This window comes from Python bivittatus, unplaced genomic scaffold, assembly GCF_059951505.1.
Source record: "Python bivittatus isolate LINGU-HERP-01145 unplaced genomic scaffold, Pbiv_v1 ctg000700_np1212, whole genome shotgun sequence".
Taxonomy (NCBI): domain Eukaryota; kingdom Metazoa; phylum Chordata; class Lepidosauria; order Squamata; family Pythonidae; genus Python; species Python bivittatus.
Genome location: NW_028277098.1, coordinates 72104543 through 72123922, shown reverse-complemented (window position 1 = coordinate 72123922; position 19380 = coordinate 72104543). Strand labels below are relative to the sequence as shown.

Below are 19380 nucleotides of genomic sequence, written 5' to 3'. Positions count from 1 at the left end.
CAATCACTCAGTTTCAGATCTTCTAAGGCCTGTTCTAAATACACATTTGTTCATAAAGGCAAGAAGCCACAAGTTTAAACCCAAAGGCAATGAAAGTCATTTGCATCTTCTCACTGGCCGTGACCAATCAGCTCATGAGTGTGGCTTCATTCTTATCTTCCATTAAGATTTCAATCTAGTGGAGCCATCTCTGTGAATTTCTGCCAGGCCTGGCTGAAGTCATGAAATGCCAGGAGATCCATGATTTATTGCTGAGTCCAGGCCAGGAGAACCTGACAGACATTGGAGGAGGAGAGCTGTGTTAGTCTATGGTAGCCAAAAATCAGAAGGGTTTGGTAGCATCTTCTCCAACTCAAAATTATGTTAAATGGCATAAACTTTTCTTCTTCTTTTTTTCAAACTTTTATTAAGGTAAAATGGCATAAACCTTTCTGAGCTATAGCTCACTTCATCAACTCACTGAGGCACCTGATAAAGTGAGCTGTAGCTCTTGAAAGCTTATGAAAATTTATGCTTTTTAATAAAATTTGTTCGTCTGAAAAGGTGCTACCAGACACCTCCCAATTTTTGACAGAACCAGAAAAATTCTCATTAGCTCAAACAATGGCTTGTTTGAGCAAACCAGAATAATACATTTTGATTTGATATAGGTTTATGTGAACAAATATTTTAAACTAACCAGAGTTCCCCTGATTTTATGTAGATGAGAGCCTGAAGCTTGTTACTTTCGCCTTGTTGCATTAAGCCATATTTTAGCATTGCCTCCCCAGAGGCCCCTATTTTAAATTTTAAGGATGCAATTACAGCTGTCATAATCATTCATTCAGAACTGGAAAAAAGATATATCCTAATCCCAGTGAAAATTATTATTTTTTAGACAAACTGTACGCAGCCTTGATTACTATGTTAACTTTATCCTGTTATGCTTTTAGCAAATTGAGCTGACCCGGCCATTGGATTCTCACCTGGAGCATGTGGAATTTCAGGCCCTTCTACAGTGCCTCAGTCCTGAGAAGATACTTCTGGTATTTGCCTCTGTAGTTCTGGAGCGACGGATAGTCTTCCTGGCTGATGAGCTCAGGTAAACGCTGAGCCTTCGGCCTAGAGGAAGCAGTTTTGTGCTTGTCCCAATCAGTGAGTAAGTCAGTTGTGCTTTGCCAGTTAGTGGGACTGGAGCGTAGCATTTGCTCTGGATCAGGTTTCCATTTTATAACTTGTTATCACTTTGGTTTATTCATTTGTGAAATGAGTGTCCATGTGGCAGGTGGACAAATACATACAGGCTCCCTTTTTATATGTATAAAGTATTTCGATATGGCCTGATAGTTATGACATGTTAAGTTTTTCAACAGAACATTTAGATTGGAAGGTTTTCTTAACTTAGAGGTTTTCACTATGGCTGCAATGCATTTATAAAACCATACCTTTCCCATTTTGGGGTCACCATCAAGAGAATTCCCTATCTTTGAAGCAACAGGGCAGTAACAAAGAAGGATCCCGTTGATTCAGGAGCTGGCTGTATTATTGTCCAAAGGGCAAAAGTGGGGTGAGAGAGCGAGAGCTGGGGTGCATCTTATTTACAGCTCTGGAGCTATTGGAGATAGGAGGTTTCCCAGGTACTTGCTAAGATTAATTGCAGAATGAAGTAGAAATATATTTGACTGTTAGGAACACAATTACATCTGTATAGTTTTAAAATCAGTAATATTTTTTCAATCCTTTAAGACAGCAGTGGGAATATATTTGAACAATGAAACAATAAAGTTGCAAAGGGCATTTATGCACCACGTTCAACTGATTATTTAGATACACTCCTTACTTTTAAAATACTGCTTTATATTCTAATCTGTAACATTGGCTCCCTTTCAGCTCCCTCTCCACGTGCATTCACTCAGCTGCTGCTCTTCTTTACCCATTTACTTGGGCCCATACATACATCCCGGTGGTTCCAGAGAAGCTTCTCAGCACAGTCTGCTGTCCCACACCATTTATGGTTGGGATCCAAAAGCGCTACCTGGCAGAGGTTCTGGATCAACCTATGGATGAGGTATGGTCTTGCAAGTCTCCAAGTGAGAACAAAGATTATTGAATGGGCCAAACATTTACTATGTCTCTGGGGTGTGTGACAAACACTAGCATGTAGGATTAGCTGTGATGATACTTCTGTATGTTCTCCCCACTGACAATGGTCTTAATCATCCCTATCAATTACTTAGTCATCTATATGTGTTTCTAAAATTAATGTAGGCCTCACCATCTGGTGATATCTTTATTTAAACTGGTACCCTACATATTTTTTCAATATAGACATTTCTGATTTGTTGTGCACCCTGACTGTTGTGGCTGACCTTTTCTTCTTCAGAATGAAGGTATAATTCCATTAATCAGGGAGATCTCTATGGGATCTAGTAGTTTGGCTGTCTCCACCAAACCTTTTCTGATTTGGAAACCCTTTTGTTTTTCTCCTCAGTTTTCATGGATAGATAGATAGATAGATAGATAGATAGATAGATAGATAGATAGATAGAGGTAGTCCTTGTTTAGTGATTGCCTTGTTTAGCAACTGTTCACACTTACAACAGTGATGAAAAAGTAACTTTACAACCAATCCTCACATTTACAACCTTTCAGGTCTGTAAAGCAAAGGAAAGCTGAAGTAAGATCATAAGCATAGTTGTGGTTTCACTAACCAACTGCTTCACTTAATGACCAAGTTGTGGTCCCAATTGTGGTCACTAAATGAAGACTATCTGTACATGTAAATATACATACATATGAGCAGTGGTGTGCTGGAGCTGGCTTGCAAGTTATACAGCCATTCTATGCTTAATAAAGCTAAGTACTGTTTGCCTTTTTAGGTGTTGCTTGTAGATCTTTCGCAAGGAGTGTTCTTAAAAATGGTAAGTTCCATCCAGATCCTGTATTATCACTGGTTGAAGAACTTAGATCTGCTCTTCTAGGCAAGGATGCAAAATTCATCCTGTCCAGTTTCTTCTCAGGATTTTAGCTCTGTTTCAGTTGCTTGGTCACCAGTCATTTTACAGCAGTGTCTTGCAACATTTTTCCTTTGGGAGCTTATCTCTCTCTCTCTCTCTCTCTCACACACACACACACACACACACACACACACACACTCACATACACACGCCTGCCTGCCTGCCTACCTACCTACCTACCTATAATGGCCACTGAAGGCCACAGGGCAGAGTAGGCAAAGATGCAGTGATATCACTAGAGGCAATGGAGATGAAATTTTTGGCCCCCTTTTTAAGGGGCTAGTTTTTTAAAAAAACAAAAACAAAATAGGCACATTAATTTTGTAGATTTGCTACTAAATTTGGGCACCATAATTTTGGGAGGCCCTAGGGTAATTAAAATACTAGAAGAATATATATGCAATAGATGAGACTATCTGTAGCTCAGGGTTGACCTGTGGAGTTCTTGGTTCTCTCTGAGCTTGGTTATTTGCTTGCAGATGTTTCATTACCCAACTAGGTAACATCATCAATGCCTGAAGATGTTACCTAGTTGGGTAATGAAACATCTTCTAGCAAACAACCAAGCTCAGAGAGCACCAAGAACTCCGCAGAATGCATATTGTCTAGCTCTGCTTTATACTCTCCTGATACCTTTTCCTTATTACCTGCTTTCTCCTTTCTTAATCCTTTCCTTCTCTCCCTCTCTTCAATATATCTTGGTTAATTCTTCTGACTTTACTTTGCTCCTGTTCTATCCCAACTTCCAATTATGGTTGTCTGTCATTATCTGGGTTGCCTTGAAAAATGGGCTATTAATATTTCAGTTAGATATCCTCCTTTTACATACCATATCATTAATCTATCACTTTTGCTAATGTTTCCTATGACATCAAAATATTTATTTTATTTATTTTTATTTTATTTATTGGATTTCTCCCCTGACCATTTCCCCCACAATAGGGGACTCTGGGCAACTTACAAAAAACATTAAAACTATAAATATATCTAAAACATATAAAACATCCAAAATTTAAAACAATACTAAAAAATGAAGATCCAAGAAGATGGAAAATCAGGCTGGGGAGAGCTGGCCACTATGAGGCTAGCCATCCCCCTGCTTGAAGTATTCCCTCCCCACCCCAGGCCAAGTGGCAGAACCAGGTCTTCAAGGCCCTTCGGAAGGCCAGGAGTGAGGGGGCCAATCGCACCTCCAGGGGCAGAATGTTCCAAAGAGCAGGGGCTACCGCAGAGAAGGCCCGCCTTCTGGACCCCGCTAGATGGAATTCTTTTACTGAAGGGGTCCGAAGCATGCCCTCTCTGTGCGATCTGGTGGGACGGGTTGAAGACATAGGGGAAAGGCGGTCCCTTAGGTAAGCTGGCCCCATGCCATGTAGGGCTTTAAAGGTAATAACCAACACCCTGAATTGGACCCGGAAGCAAACTGGCACCCAATGCAGCTCACGGAGCAACGGTGTTACATGGGCCCTTCTTGGGGCTCCAAAAATAGCCCGCGCAGCCACATTCTGGACCAGCTGTAGCTTCTGGATAGTCTTCAAGGGTAGCTCCATGTAGCGCGCATTGCAGTAGTCTGTCTGGGAGATAACAAGAGCATGAGTGACTGTTCGAAGGGGATCCCGATCCAGGAAAGGGCGTAACTGATGCACAACCTGAAGCTGTGCAAAGGCCCTCCCAGCCACGGCTGCCACCTGCTCTTCAAGCGGGAGCCGTGAGTCTAGGAGGACCCCCAGATTACGCACTGGGTCTGTCTGGGGTAGTGCCACCCCATCGAGCACCAAAGATGACAAAGTCCCGGATACAGAGGAGCCATTAACCCACAGCCACTCCGTCTTACCAGGGTTCAGCCGAAGCCTGTTTTTCTCCATCCAGACCCTTACAGCCTCCAGACACCAAGAAAGGGCAGTCACGGCATCACTTACTTCACATGGGATGGAGATGTATAATTGTGTATCATCAACATACTGATGATACCTCACCCCATGATGACGGATGATCTCACCCAGCGGTTTCATGCTTTATTGTCAGAAAGCTCTCCATCCACATTCTCTAAATTCCAGCTTGCCTGAATTCTTTCTTTCTTGAATGCTCTGTCAGGGTCAAGGGATTACTGCCCAGATGGCAGCCCTGTCTGTAACCCATGCCAAAAATGGTTTTAGTGAGCTAGTGGCAAGACAAGTTTCTTCTCAAGTAGGCTTTGGGGTGTTGTCAGAAGCTGTGAATCTTTCACTTTGCTCCAAGTACTGGTTTGCAACAATTGGCTATTGATATAACTTCCCTCTTTAATAATTCTGTAGGTCGGAGATGAAGAGAAGATTTTGCCACCCAAGCTAAAGAGTGAGATGTTATACTCTTTGCCCACAATGAACAACAACATCCAGAGTAAGGTCATTTTCTATACCAGCCTTGCCCAGCCAGCTGTCTTCTGTCATTGTTAGACCTCAAATCCCCTAATTCCCTTCCAATATGGCATTGGTTGGGGGATTATGGGAGGAAGTACACCATATTTGGAGGCATCAGGTTGGAGAAAGATGCTTGAAACATAGAAAATAATGGGATTTGATAAATTTGTGTATATGATGAGGCTTGTGTTATGTTTTGCTGACCTAAAGCAGCAGAAGGAGTAAATTGATCATGATTAAAAGATGGAACATTGTATGTGTAGCTTGTCTTAAGTATGCTGTACTGTTTCACTTTGGAGGGATGTCCTACTAAGAATAATTAAAGCTTTCTGATCCATGGTTAGTTGTCATCTCCTTGGAATAAGGAGAAATATTACATGATACCCGTAGTGGCTGCAGATTTCTAAGTTCAGGAAAATTGTAAAAAAATGTGCGGCAGTGAGCAAATGAAAGTGGAACTGAACTAGCTGCATAAAAGAACTACTGTGTGTAGCTTATTTGTAAATGGATACCTTCTTTATCTCGCTCAAGAAATCTTGCAGAAAATTGTAAACCAAAATTGCAGTTTTTTGCTTTATGGAACAGTCTCAAGAGCAGATGAAAAATCAGATATTTTTTAGGTTTCTCTTTTGTTACATGTGGTGGGTTGAGAAGCTGGTGAAATGTATCATATATTGTAACAATCAATAGATGAGTCTTATTTTTAAAAAGGGTCCTGGCTTTATTTAGATCTTATTGTAATCCAAAAAAGACGTTTATGTTTAAATACTTAAAATGTTGGCCTTACCCAATAGTGGATGATGAACAGATAAATTCATATATTACTGTTTGTTTGTTTTTAAAAAAGCAAGGAACTGTGAAGTTGGAGATCAGCTTGTATTTAATGTTAGTGACAAATTGCTGAAATAAATTTTTAAGGAATAGAAAAGTTTGATCTCAGATTTAGGAGAAAATAGAGGCAATAATAGTGAACAAGAAATATATACAGTGGTACCTCTAGTTATGAACCCCCCTCCTTACGAATTTTTTGAGATACGACCAGCTCCGGCCCCAAAAATTTACCTCTACTTGCGAACTCTGCCTCGACTTATGAACCGGATCCGTGGCTATTTTCCCTGCTGCCACGCGGTCACAGCTTCCTGTGGGCGAGATTGTGGTAGCAAGGAGACGTTCGGTGAGGCTTGTGGTGTGTTTTGTGGCGTTTGGAAGGTTTTTGGTGTGCTTGTCAGTATGTCATTTCCGGAGGGTTATGCAGCGCAGGAAAAAACAACTGACTTTAGACAGGTTTTTCCCCAGAACTGAGCCTGCAGCTAAGAGGCAAAGAAGAAAGGAAACCCCTGAAGGAGATCTCCCCGATGTCCCTTTGGAGGGGGACTCTCCTTCCAAACAATAACTGCCTCCCCACCCCATTCTCCGTCTTCATACTGTGCTGTACTGTACTTTTTTTCATGTTTTTGAGGTTTTAAAATAAAATGCATATGTTTCAGAACTGTTTAGCCATATTTACATTGAACCTTATGGGAGAAATTTACCTCGGGGTGTGACCAAATTCGGAGGGCGGATTAACCGTATTTACATTGAACCTTATGGGAAACTTTACCTTGACTTGAGACCAACTCGAGTTGCAACCAGAGTCACGGAACGGATTAAGTTCGTAACTAGAGGTACTACTGTACATGTAGTTCTCATTTAATGTCCAGTTGTACAGCAACCATTTGAAGTTATGGCGGTGCTGAATGAGGGGTACTTGTGATGGGTCCTCATAGTTGCAGCCGTTGTAGCATCCCCATGGTCACATGATCATGATTGAGGCACTCAGCAACCAGCTTGCAATTACAACATCTCAGCATCCTGTGGTCACGTGATTGCCATTTGCGACCTTCACTGCTGGCATCTGATAAGCAAAGTCAATGAGGAAGCCAGCAGGAGGTTACAAATGGCGATCATGTGACTGTAGGATGCGGCAACTGCACATGATTCACCTAACAACAGCAACTGGGACTGCGAGAACTGCCATCCTAAGTTGGCACAGTCATGTTATGATGCATCTTACGACTGTATCACTCAGCTACAGAGTTCCCAGTCCCAATTACCATTGGTAAGTAAGGACTATCCGTATATGGTCTTTGTGATAAACTTAGTCTCCCGTGAGCTTATCCAGCTTTTGGATTAAAGTGTTGTAAATGTGGAAAAAAGAATCCCCGTTCTTCATTTTGTATGGCAAAAGGTGCAAAAGAATAAACTGTCAGAACTTGATTGTGACCATTTTTAAAATGTCATTTCTCAGAGGTCCGGCTTGCAGTACTAATTCAGAGTCAGGATAGTCCATCTTAATTGTTCAAAGTGCCCCCAAAAGTGTAAGTTGGACACTGGAGCTGAACTGAAGCAAATATTCCTCAAGTTCATTTTTTGAATGTATTGCCTGCCTCAGTAAAGTTAACTTATTCTGATATCATTCTGGTTCCATGTGATAGTTCATGATTTGATTGTGTGAGGGAGCTTGTTTTAAGAGTGAATGCAACCAAACAGGAGGCTGTTTTTCATTTTTATGTTACCAGATTATCTGCTAGTCCACTGCTGAGAAGGAAGCATGATTTTCAGTTAATATGTAGAATTTGAATGATGGAAACTAGTGCATTGTTGACTAAACTGTACCCTATAGTTTGTAAAGGGTTAAGATAATTTTGTGGAAAATGCCAGAGAGAGAGAAAGAGAGAGAGAAAAATGTAGCAGACACTTCTCTGATTCATGTTTGCAGAAATATATCTTTTGTTGTGCAAGAGAAGTTAAAGGATACAGCAGTTACATACAGAGCAAGCTTTGTCAAGAGCAGAGGCCAAGTAAACAACAAAAACACCCATTGTTATCTCATGAAATTCTAGATGTGATGTGGGGTAAAATAGCTGCTGGAATTTTTTTAATTTGGTGGACAACCACATAACATTCTTCGTATCAAGCAAAAATAATAGTGCAGAGAGCTGATTGACAGATACGGCCTGAAACTGCAGTTGAGCAGAAAAGCCAAATTACATGTCTACTTGATTGGAATCATGGCATTGGAGAATCCAGTCTAACAAGTTAACCTGGATGAATTCTGCCTGGTACACTATCTAAAGTTTCCAGGAATTCATTTGCTTCATTGGGTATTTTAAAAAAATTTAGATGTATTTGCTAGGTACGTATTCCACATGACGCTGTGTGTGCTCATATTCCATTTGTCAGTAGAGTGATAGCATAACTTGCAAGGTCTTGGAATAATATTAATACAGTCCAGTCCAAGAAATCCTCAACCAAATGGAATGGAGGAGTGAACAATTAACAGTGAACAACTGAACAGCAGCTAAATAATTAAATGGTACTTTACAAAACTGTAAGGAACAGGTAAGAAAAGTTTATTTAGTTTTATTGGAACTTTGGAATAGAGTATTGATTGGCCTGGAGTACTCATTGGAGCAGTTATTGATGGGCCATATATTGAGGACAACCCTTTTGTTTGTTCATATAGCTCTTCAGCCTAAGATTCCTCAGGGCCTGTTCTGCTTACAGCGAAAGTAGAGACAATATTAAGGTCCAAAGCAAAATTACTTCAATAGACTTTAAACCATGAGACCGTGTGTTTGTGGAAACAGCAAAAAGTTGTCACCTGACAAAAATAAAACTATGACCAGAGCAGCAATCATATTATATTGAGAATTCAAAAGGAAATAGGTATTGACAGAATACCTCTGAGGGACAACTGAATAGTCTCACATTCAAGACAGGGAAGGCTTGAATTGGCAAATAGGGTTTGAAACCTAGCTGCAGCAGACAGTCAACCATATGGCTTCCAACAGCAGTGTCTTCAGCAGTTGGCTCTAGTTCACAATTGCCAGAAGCTGAAAGAGGTGAAGGTTTGGGACAAGTTCCAGAACACCAAACTCAGAATTGGAAGCAACAAAGGCTAAACATAGGAGAAGTGGATGCCAAATTCAAATTCCTGTTCATTGTCCAGAATCAAGATAGTTTAAAAATGTTTAAAGTATATTAAAGTATACTTTGAACCTATTTTAATAATTTATGTAAATATATAGCTATTCATGTAGAATAATGTAATATTAACCTTGCTTTATGGGATATAATGAAAGTGGAAATATATGGTATGTTTCCGTTACGTTAAGGATGTCTTTTGAAGTAAATAGGTCATGATTAAAAAGAAGGGTGGAGCAGTGTATGTGCAGCTTGCTGTATGTGGTTTTATTTCATTTTTTGGAGACTGCCTGCTAAGAATAAGGAAAGCTATTTGATACGTACCAACTGAGCTCTTCCTCTATTGCATTATGCCTACTTTGGGGGGTGGGGGTGGAATTATTTGCACGTAAACCACATAAAATTCTTTGTATCAAGCAAAAATAATGATGCAGAGAGCTGATTGACCAGATACGGCCTGAAACTGCAGTTGAGCAGAAAAGCCAAATTACATGCCTACTTGATTGGAATCATGGCATTGAAGAATCCAGTCTAACAAGTTAACCTGGATGATTCTGCCTGGCACACTATCTAAGCCAAACTTGTAGTGATTCACATCCTGACCTACCTACACGTTCCTCAGCTATCAGGGAGACAATCACTATCCCTGCTTATTCATAGTAAAAAAACTGAAAAAGCCTCCAACTTAACAAGCTGAGAAAAAAAATTGAGTTCTAACATGAAAACAATATAGTTGCTCAGATTTCTGTAACCGTGTTCCATTCCTTTCCAATAAATCTCGTTGAAGGAAACTCTAGGAAAATCTTGTTTTCAGTTGTAGCCAGCTGTCAAGAAGTTGACATTAAATAAGAGAGTTGGTGTAAAATATAAATGGTCATGCCAGTCCCCTATTTTACTTTAGGCACAGGAACAATTGTGCAACACAATAAATGATATATTCAATGAAGAAAAACCCAAACATGAAATAGAATGTATTTCTGACATTCATTTTTTAAATTCATTTTTTAATCACTCAGCTTTACTTCTGATAACATATCCCTTTTGGGTCTAATCCATCCAGTATAAATTACTTGTAGCCTTGTAGTATGGAATAGAACTCATCCTGCTGCATATTTGTCCTTTACTCAGTGATATTAAGACAAGGGAGAATGAGAAAGATTTCTCCAGTTCATGGCCTAAATAAAGTGTACAATTCATAGAGACTAAGTCATGGAGATAGCTTTTTATGTGTGATAATTATTAGCTACAATAGCAACATGATGAGGGTTTGATTTGTAGCTTGAAATTAAGCCTTGGTTATAGAACCAATAACATGATGCTTTTAGGAAAAATGTATTGCAATGATAGCTCCTTGAAACATCATGGCAGGAAGAGTGAGGAAGCATTTGTAGAATTTCATACCCTGGAGTTGATAAAATTGGAAGGCTTTAAAATTTTAAAGCTAAATATTTTTTCTACTGCAGATTATAGAGCAAACTAGCAAAACATGCAAAATCTTCCTTTTGCAGCCATGTGCTTATTTATATTAGTATTTTCTTAGCTCTTTTATCTCCCAAAAGGGGATTTTATGTCTCAAAGAAGAATTAGACCTGAAGAGGAATGCTGTGTATATGAGTGTCTATCTCTCTCTCTGTCCCTACTATATATAAACTGCATTGTGATCGTTGCTGTTAATGAATGGATATAATACGCCAATTAAAGTTGCTGTAGGACTGCATTTCTTTGTTGACATGAATTCTCCATAATCTTATTGGATACTATTATCAGAAGTCTCTGGAAAAGCAAAAAGCATGCTACTGAGAATTTAATATTTAATAATTCTGCAGTAATAGCCACAGAAATTTACTCCATGTAGCTGATAGCTTTTGCTACACAGTAAACCATTGGCGGATATGGAGATTCTTATACCCGCATTGCTACCTCTGGTGCATACAGTAGATCACAGAAATAATTCTAGATGAGGCTTTTATCATGTTGTCAGTCCTTAAAAGTGGAATTTATGAAATAAAGTGGGGTGAGGTCCAGATGACATTGCCTTTCATGTCGGAGTCCCCTAACTTTCACTGCTTCTTCCATCTTTTTATTTCCCCCAGAAAACTGATTGAAAAGGAAAGGGGGACCAGCTTCATGATTCTGGAAGCAACCCAAATCTTCATTCTGGGCCTTGTACCCAATTTATTTGATGGCACCTGTGTGAAGGGATTCTCAATCAGCTTCCATGTGACAGCTCTGTCGCTGCCCCAGTTAATGTGGCTTCTAGAATTTTCTGAAGCAGCAGTCCAAGTATTAAGATAGGGAAAAATATTTCTGTTGGATATGAAGGTTATATACTCTCTCCCCTTCTTTTTCAAGCATCTGAGGAATTCAATGCACATGTCTCGGACACCTTTATACAGTTCTTTGTGAAGATGATCGGTCACTATCCAGCCCATATCAAATGGAGCAGAAACGGCAAGGGCAACTTCCAGGAACAATCATTTTGCAAGGCTCTCACTTCCAAGACCAACCGCAGATTTGTGAAAAAATTTGTGAAGACTCAAATGTTCTCATTATTTATTCAAGAAGCAGAAAAAAGCAGGAAGTGCATAGAAGGTAAATTCCTAGGCCATAGTGGCCATGTACCTTTTTGCCTTGGCATAACGTTCCACCCAAAAGTACAGATGATTACTTGCCTGGTGGAAACTTCCCACAGAATGGATTGAGGATAGCAGTGATGCCTAACCCACCTTCTAAAGGTGATAAGATCCTTAGAGAATCATCTTCTTGCTGAGGATATAATCCTCCACCATCTGCTAGCCTGGCATTGTTTTAGCTGCTGCTTTTAGCTCTTCAGGAGTATGGGAACAGTAGCAAATGGCAAGGATCTGATTGTGTGAGCAAAACTAATTATGCCAAGTGTTGGGGAAGGAGCTTTCTAAAATGCATCTATCTATCTATCTATCTATCTATCTATCTATCTATCTATCTATCTATCTATCTATCTATCTATCTATCTATCTAGTTTGTCGCCACCCATCTCACTGCAGAGCGACTCTGGGCAGTTTACAGTAAAAAGAATAAATATTAAAGTAGAATAAATATGAATTAAAATACATACAAAAAGACTTCCTATATAAATAATAAATATCTTCCAAGGAGTTATTAGATTTGGGGAGTGTCTTCAAGGTGCTAGCCGCACCTAGGGTTGGTTATATCCCCTCTCACCCCATGCAAGTTGGCAAAGCCAGGTCTTCAGCCCTTTCTGGAAGGTTGGGAGAGTAGGGGCCCACCTCATCTCTGGGGGAAGAGTGTTCCATAGGGCAGGGGTAATGACAGAGGAGGCTCTCCTCCTGGGCCCTGCCAATCAACATACTTTCATAGTCAGGGTCCACAACATACCTCTTCTGCTTGAACGGGTGGGATGGGTCAACATAATGGGGATGAGACAGTCCCTCGGGTGACCTGGTCCCATGCCATGTAGGGCTTTAAAGGTGATAACCAACACCTTGAATTGACCTGGAAGCAAACTGGCACCCAGTGCAGCTCCTGCAGTAAAGATGTTACATGTGCCATCCTTGGGTTATCCAAAATTGTCTGTGCAGCTGCATTTTGCACCAGCTGTAATTTTCGGATACTCTTCAAGGGTAGCCCCATGTAGAGCACATTGCAATAGTCTATATTATATTATAGTCTATTATTATTCTTACTGCAGGGATGCTCACATGGCCAGGCAATCTGCATCAGACATTCCTTCCTAGTTGTTATAGAAGTCACAATTTGTTATCAAATGAAAATATTGACCTATGGAACATTTTCTCAAAGTCATGCTGTGGAGATCATCATAAGGGATGTTTACATGTACCAGACATAATAACTAATGCACTTTTTGTTTCCGCTGCAGGATATTTTCAGCAGAAAATAAATGAATATCAAGACCAAAAGAAGTACAGGAGACTCTCCTGAATCTGTGCTTTAGAGGAGAAGATTGCTTGCTAGCAGATAGGCAGGCCTGCAACTAATCATCTGCATGGATCAGGCCCATAGATGAAAGATACCTTTGGTATTGTTGGCTGTCATGGAAGTACCTGTGCTTCGTATGTGAACCATGAAGAGTCATGGGGAGCCTTGGGCACTGTTTTCTACATTTTCTTTTTTCTTATGGCTGGCATTACAAGCTGCTCTTTATTTGCCTGAAATTTTGTAGCCCAACTGACAATCAGACAAAGCTGCAGTTCCACAAACTGAATGAGCAAACAATCCTATCTTGATGAAAATAGGATTCTACATTTTTTGGAAACTTTGCCAGATACAGCAGACAATGCATATGACAGAGAATGTAGGGGAAAGAGTGAGACAATTGCATTCATTGGAAACATTTTTATTGTCATTAAACTGGTTTCCAGTCCAAAGACTTTATGCTGAACATTTGTACTTGATGGGATTATAGAATGGATGTTAGATTTCTGTATGCATTCTATACTATGCTATATTCTAAGCAGCAGTGCTTGTCACACAATTTATCACATGAAATTTCTCTTACTGAGCAGTCTAAAGGAGGGAGGTAGAACAACATGTAATTAAAGAATGAGTTGAAGAGAATAGGAAGAAACAGAAAAGCAAACATATTCTCAGTGACCATATCAACTTAGTAAAGGAGGTTGTAGTCCGACTGTCCATCTAGTTGAACCCATTCCACCACCATAAAATACTAGCAATGAATTCGGAGTAACACGCATGCTTGCACTGGACATTATGGTTCCAGTAGAACAATAGATCCATAGGATGCTATCATTGAGGGACTGTTGGTATTCCTGCACCTCTATAGCAATATAGTATTGTGGTTAGAACAAGAAATTGCTGGTGAACTGCTGTTAATTAGACATATTTGAAAGTTCCTATTTTAATGAAATTCTTAGGGACCTAAATCTTGGTGAATTTCCAGGACTAATTTGGAAAATATTGATTAAACTATCATTTAGCCAGGAAAAAAAAATCAATTTCCTACATCCAGTGTTCATTCCCAGGATGGGTGACTATCTTGTGGTTCCCCATATTTTCAGTGAGTTCGACAATCTCATTGTTAGCTAGATGAGTTACGATTAGGCTGGTAACTGAAGCTTAACACAGGTGAATGGCAGCAGGTTGCCGGTTTTTAGTTTATATATAAGCTCTTCTTTCTATAGTTTCAGTATCCAGTATCTTCCTCTAATGTTACAAATAAGAATATAGACACTGAGTAGGATGGTTCCAATATAAGGGCATAATTCTGTGATCCCTATGAGAGTACCTCAGGAGTTGTAGGATTTTGCACATCTTTTCCAAAGATAGAAAGGTTGTCTTTTAAAGCCTTTACTTTGCTCTCCCCAAAATATTTTGTGGCCATGCTTAAAAAGAGAATGCAAATAAGGAGTAGTCTGGAGAAGACTGGATTGACCAAATCTACTATCTTCCCATTTACCCAACATGCTCTGCCCCAAGAATAAGAACAGAAGTGCCCTATCTTTACAAGAGCTAGAAAATAAGAAAGGAAAAAACTATGCCATGGGGAAGGGAGACGAGGTGTCCTTTTTGCGTAAGTCCAGCAGAGTTTAGGATCTGAGAATGTGATGGCTTCTCCCTGCTTGGTAGATGTGTTTCACCACATAGTTAAGTTTGTATCCCAATTATTTCAATCTTGAGTTCAACTAATGTGATATATACAAGATATACATACAATTAAAAAGATAAAAAAATATTAAAAAATAAAAGAATAAAAACAAAAAATAGACAATGCAGAAAAGAAGAAAAAATAGAAAAGAAAAAAAGAGTATAGTAAAGAAAAAGAAAATATATAAAGAAGTGACTTCCCCCTTCATCACAAGTATAAACAATTTTGGTAACTTATCACCTTCTCTTAAAATACAGCAAATGATCTCTTCTTCCTGTATCTCATCTCTTATCTATAATCCTTAAAGCCTCGTCGTTCAGTCCTGATCAGCAAAAGTCCATTAAGGGTTATCAGAGATAGCAACATACCTATTTTAATCTTGATCAAATAAACCTTATTTGAAATATATAAGAAACTTATATTTTTTTCTTTTACTTTTAACAATCTTGATCTTTAGTCCCTTCAAATAATGTTCTAAAATGTATTGTTGAAGGCTTTCATGGCCAGAATACAATGGCTGATGTGGGTCTTCAGGACGCGTGAACAATTCACACAATGAACATGCTAATCACCCTCAGCAGCCACTTGTTAACAACTCAACACAAAAAACCCTGCCTAACCCCCAGGAAGATACACACATATGCTGATCACCAAAACAAGCAGCCACCCATTAACCCACAACCCCCCCCCCCATAGGCACCCTCGCTGATCTCTATAAATACCCACAAAAGGGTCACATCATCCTGGGCATAGAGAGAACCGCTCCTGTCTCTGCTTCTGTCCTCTGAAGATGCCGGTCTTAGATGCTAGCGAAATGTTAGGAACCAAAACTTCCAGAACACGGCCACACAGCCCGGAAGACCCACATTAGCCAATGTTTTAAAACATTTTTCCTTTTTCTTTGTCCCTTCTCACAAAATTCTTCCAAACTTTGAACAAATTTCTTTTGTAAATCCAATATAGGGAAGTTATCCATGTCACTCTTTTGGTTTGTTATTTGTATATCCCTTTTAATTGTTAAGACATCAGCCAGTTTTGTTTGTATATCCAGTGTAGCATCTTTTTCCATATCATTCTTGTAGTCTGTCATTTTTAAATCCACTTTCAAATCAGTCTCCATCTTGATAAAACTTGTTCCTCTTCCATAGCATCTTTTAAACACAGTCTATCTATAATGGCAGACACTTTTAAAGTTAACTTCTGGGTCTATTGTCCACAGATATCCTTCACTATGTCCAATGTTAAAGTATTTTGCTCTGTTCTGTATTAGTAAGTCAAATGTGTTCTTCTCCTTTAATGGTAATCTTTAGTTCCTTCTGGTTCCCTCTAATGTCTAACCTTCAAAGGGTAGTCCCAGTTTAAGAACAAGTTCTGTTCCCAAAGTCTGTCCTTAAGTCGAATTTGTATGTAAGCCAAATCAGTGTTATTATATAATACTGTTTAAATAGTATTGTGTAATTAACTCAAACCATTGTGTATTTAACTTGAATCATTGTGTATTTAACTCAAATTTTGCTAGAATAGGCTCCGTTCTTAACTATGGGCCATCTGTAATCCCGGCCGTCTTAACCCAGGGACTACAGATAGTCCTCACCCAACGACCACAATTGGGACTGGAACTTCCGTCGCTAAGTAATGCAGTTGTTAGGCAAAACATCACATGATCACATTACTTAGCAACTGCAATCCTGGTTGCCATTGTTAACTGAATGCCCTGGTTGTTAGGTGAGGCAACTTCCTGCCAGCTTCCACAATCAAGTCAATGGGGAAGCCAGCAGGAAATTGCAAGCCTCAGGTGTTGCTGGGTGGGGGAGGGAGTGTGGGAGGGTCAGGGAGGGTCTGTGGGGCTGCAATGCAGGTCGGGTGCGCAAGGGCCTTAGAATCACTTGGATTTTCAACCCCAGTGGAGAGGCTTCTGAAGCCTTTCCACTCTGGGGCTGAAAATCCTCCGTGGCTAAAAATCCTGCTTGGATTTCAGCACGAAGCATTTTCAGGCAGCCCCTAAACCTCCATACATAAATGCCCCATGCAGGGGCATTTAGAGCAGAGAGCTTTGGGAGCTGGCTGAAAAAGGGGGCTAGCTGAAAAAAACTGAAAACTCTGGGGCTGAAAATCTTCCATGGCTGAAAATCCTGTTTCAGCACTGAGCATTTATGCACGGAGCTTTGGGGGCTGGCTGAAAATGACCCGTGCCAAAATCCTGCTTGGATTTTGGTATGGACATCTATCAGCCAGCCCCCAGAGATGAGAGAGTCCTCTCGGCAGGTGGCAGCGGCTTGCAACCTCCCCTCCCAGCTTCCCATTGACTTTCTGGGGAAGCCAGCAGGAAAGATTGCAAATGGTGATCACATGATTGCAGGGGCTTGGCAACCGGTCGTAAGGGCAAACCAATTGCCAAGGGCCCAGATAACCATAAATCCGGGTACCAGCCATAAGTCCCTTGGTTCAGCACCATCGTAACTTCGAACAGTTGCTGAACTAATGGTCATTAAGTGAGGACTACCTGTGCCTGTATTTAAAACTTCTTTAGCTAAGGATCGAAGGAAACTCACCCAGTGCTATAAAACATGTCATTCCAAAGGTTCCTAATAGTTGAAAAGCAGTTAAGAAACAATTTCTGAAAGTGATTAAGAAATGAGGCTCAGCGAACCTTATGTCCACATAGGCTGCATTATGGCTGTGAGCTTGATTGAAATCCCGTGACTCCCAGCTGCTCGACTCATGAGCTGACCACAAAAATCTCAGTACCTTCAGTCTACTCAGGAGGAGCAGCTGTCCAGAATACAAGTGGGCAATCTCATGATCTCTCCTTCGTCTGGAGAGACCACTGGTCAGAATTCGCCATCTGGTCGCTGATCTCCTGCAGTGCCATCCCCACTCCTTCAGGCACGTCTAGTTCGCCATGAATCCTCACAGAAGTCCTGACTGTGGTAAATATTGAGTTGAATGTCATGTCAAATTTTACAAAGTGTACTTTTTAAGACCCAGCTTTTAATAAGTTAATTTCATAAGAGTGTACAAGTCAAGTCCTGTCAGAGGAAAAGCTAGGATTAAGCTTATTTAGTTACAGGAAAATTAACTGAATATGCTATTGCAGTTTCTTTTATAAAGTTTTCAGGTTCTTCAGCTAATGAAGAACCGTCTAATGTCCGCAATGAAGTGCAATGCTCTATTCAGAATTATACAGGAAGCTACATCAGCTCAGCTGTATCTAGTATTCTTACTCTGAATTATGTAAATTCTTTTGCACCCCGGAGAAAAGCTGTACCATCTGTAACAAGACAATTTAGTGTACAACTCACACATGTGCTCCCCATCAAAAAAAGAAAAAAAAATTTAAAGAGAAAAGACATACAAACTGGGAAAAAAAGAAAGAACAAAAACATAATTACATACAGATAATATTTCAGCCTACAAGCGTGCCATTAAACCTCGACTGCACAGAATAATATAATCAGCCTTTCCACTACATTGATAGCCTATTTCTAAATGGAAGGCAAATTCATATTTGCAATCCCGGATTTTAAATCTGGGGTCCCACCATCTTTCCAATATGGAAGAGTAACCTTTTGGTTGGCTGCCCCTCCCATGCTCATTAAATCCATTATTCTTTATGTAGTGATAAATTCAAAGTTTTTCATATACAATTCAGAATTGCATTCACAACTTTAAAACACTGTGATCTTTGTAATACCTTATTAATACACTTATTAAACCAAAACAAGGCAATAGTGGACATGCCCCTTATATAAATAAGCCTCCCCTCAGGCCAATTTTTAAAAACCATTCTCTTAGTTGTCCACTAAACGTGAAAATAATGTTTTGTAAAATTAATCTGATCCTAAGATGAGAAATATACTTACATTCTTTGACCCTTAGCTATTACTTTGTTAATATGTGATATTCCAGTTCTTCATTACAGGTTTTTTTTAATATCTACTATCCACCTTTACTGTAATTTTTTATCTGTTACTTAAAAAAAATTGCAGATTTAGAATTATTTGACAATACTGACAGTAATTTGAGAATTTAGATGTTGCTAATCTTTCATATCACACTGTCAAGATTGAAAGATGTTTTAACTGACTATACAATAAAACCTCAATTCAATGGACTATTCAGGAGGTGGGAATATCTATTATTCCTAAATGCCTGTTAAATCACAATTTGTAATTTGCATCAATTTACGTCATTTTATTTAATTTGACTAATGACTTAATTACACCATTGGCATAAATACATCATTATACAAAAGATACAGTTGATGGAAACAACATTAGCTTATGTGATTCATCCAGACTACTTAATCAGCTGAAATGCAGTAAATGGTGATCTGTTAAAAGTTTTACTGTACTGCTGTTTTACAATTTTAGACAATTCAAATTTCTCTTGC

The 19380-nt window shown here is 39.5% G+C and overlaps 1 protein-coding gene across 1 annotated transcript in view; it reads left to right on the top strand.

Moving 5' to 3' along the window:
• The window catches only part of DENND2D (DENN domain containing 2D), a 46989-nt gene extending 30519 nt beyond the window's left edge, over positions 1-16470 (top strand). Inside the window, exons 7-12 of the mRNA XM_007428691.4 lie at positions 933-1081; positions 1870-2047; positions 2859-2900; positions 5291-5375; positions 11714-11953; positions 13242-16470. Of these exons, the coding sequence (XP_007428753.1) occupies positions 933-1081; positions 1870-2047; positions 2859-2900; positions 5291-5375; positions 11714-11953; positions 13242-13303 (756 nt within the window). The 3' untranslated portion in view covers positions 13304-16470. The remainder of the gene's footprint in view (positions 1-932; positions 1082-1869; positions 2048-2858; positions 2901-5290; positions 5376-11713; positions 11954-13241) is intronic.
• The last annotated feature ends 2910 nt before the right edge of the window (positions 16471-19380 follow it).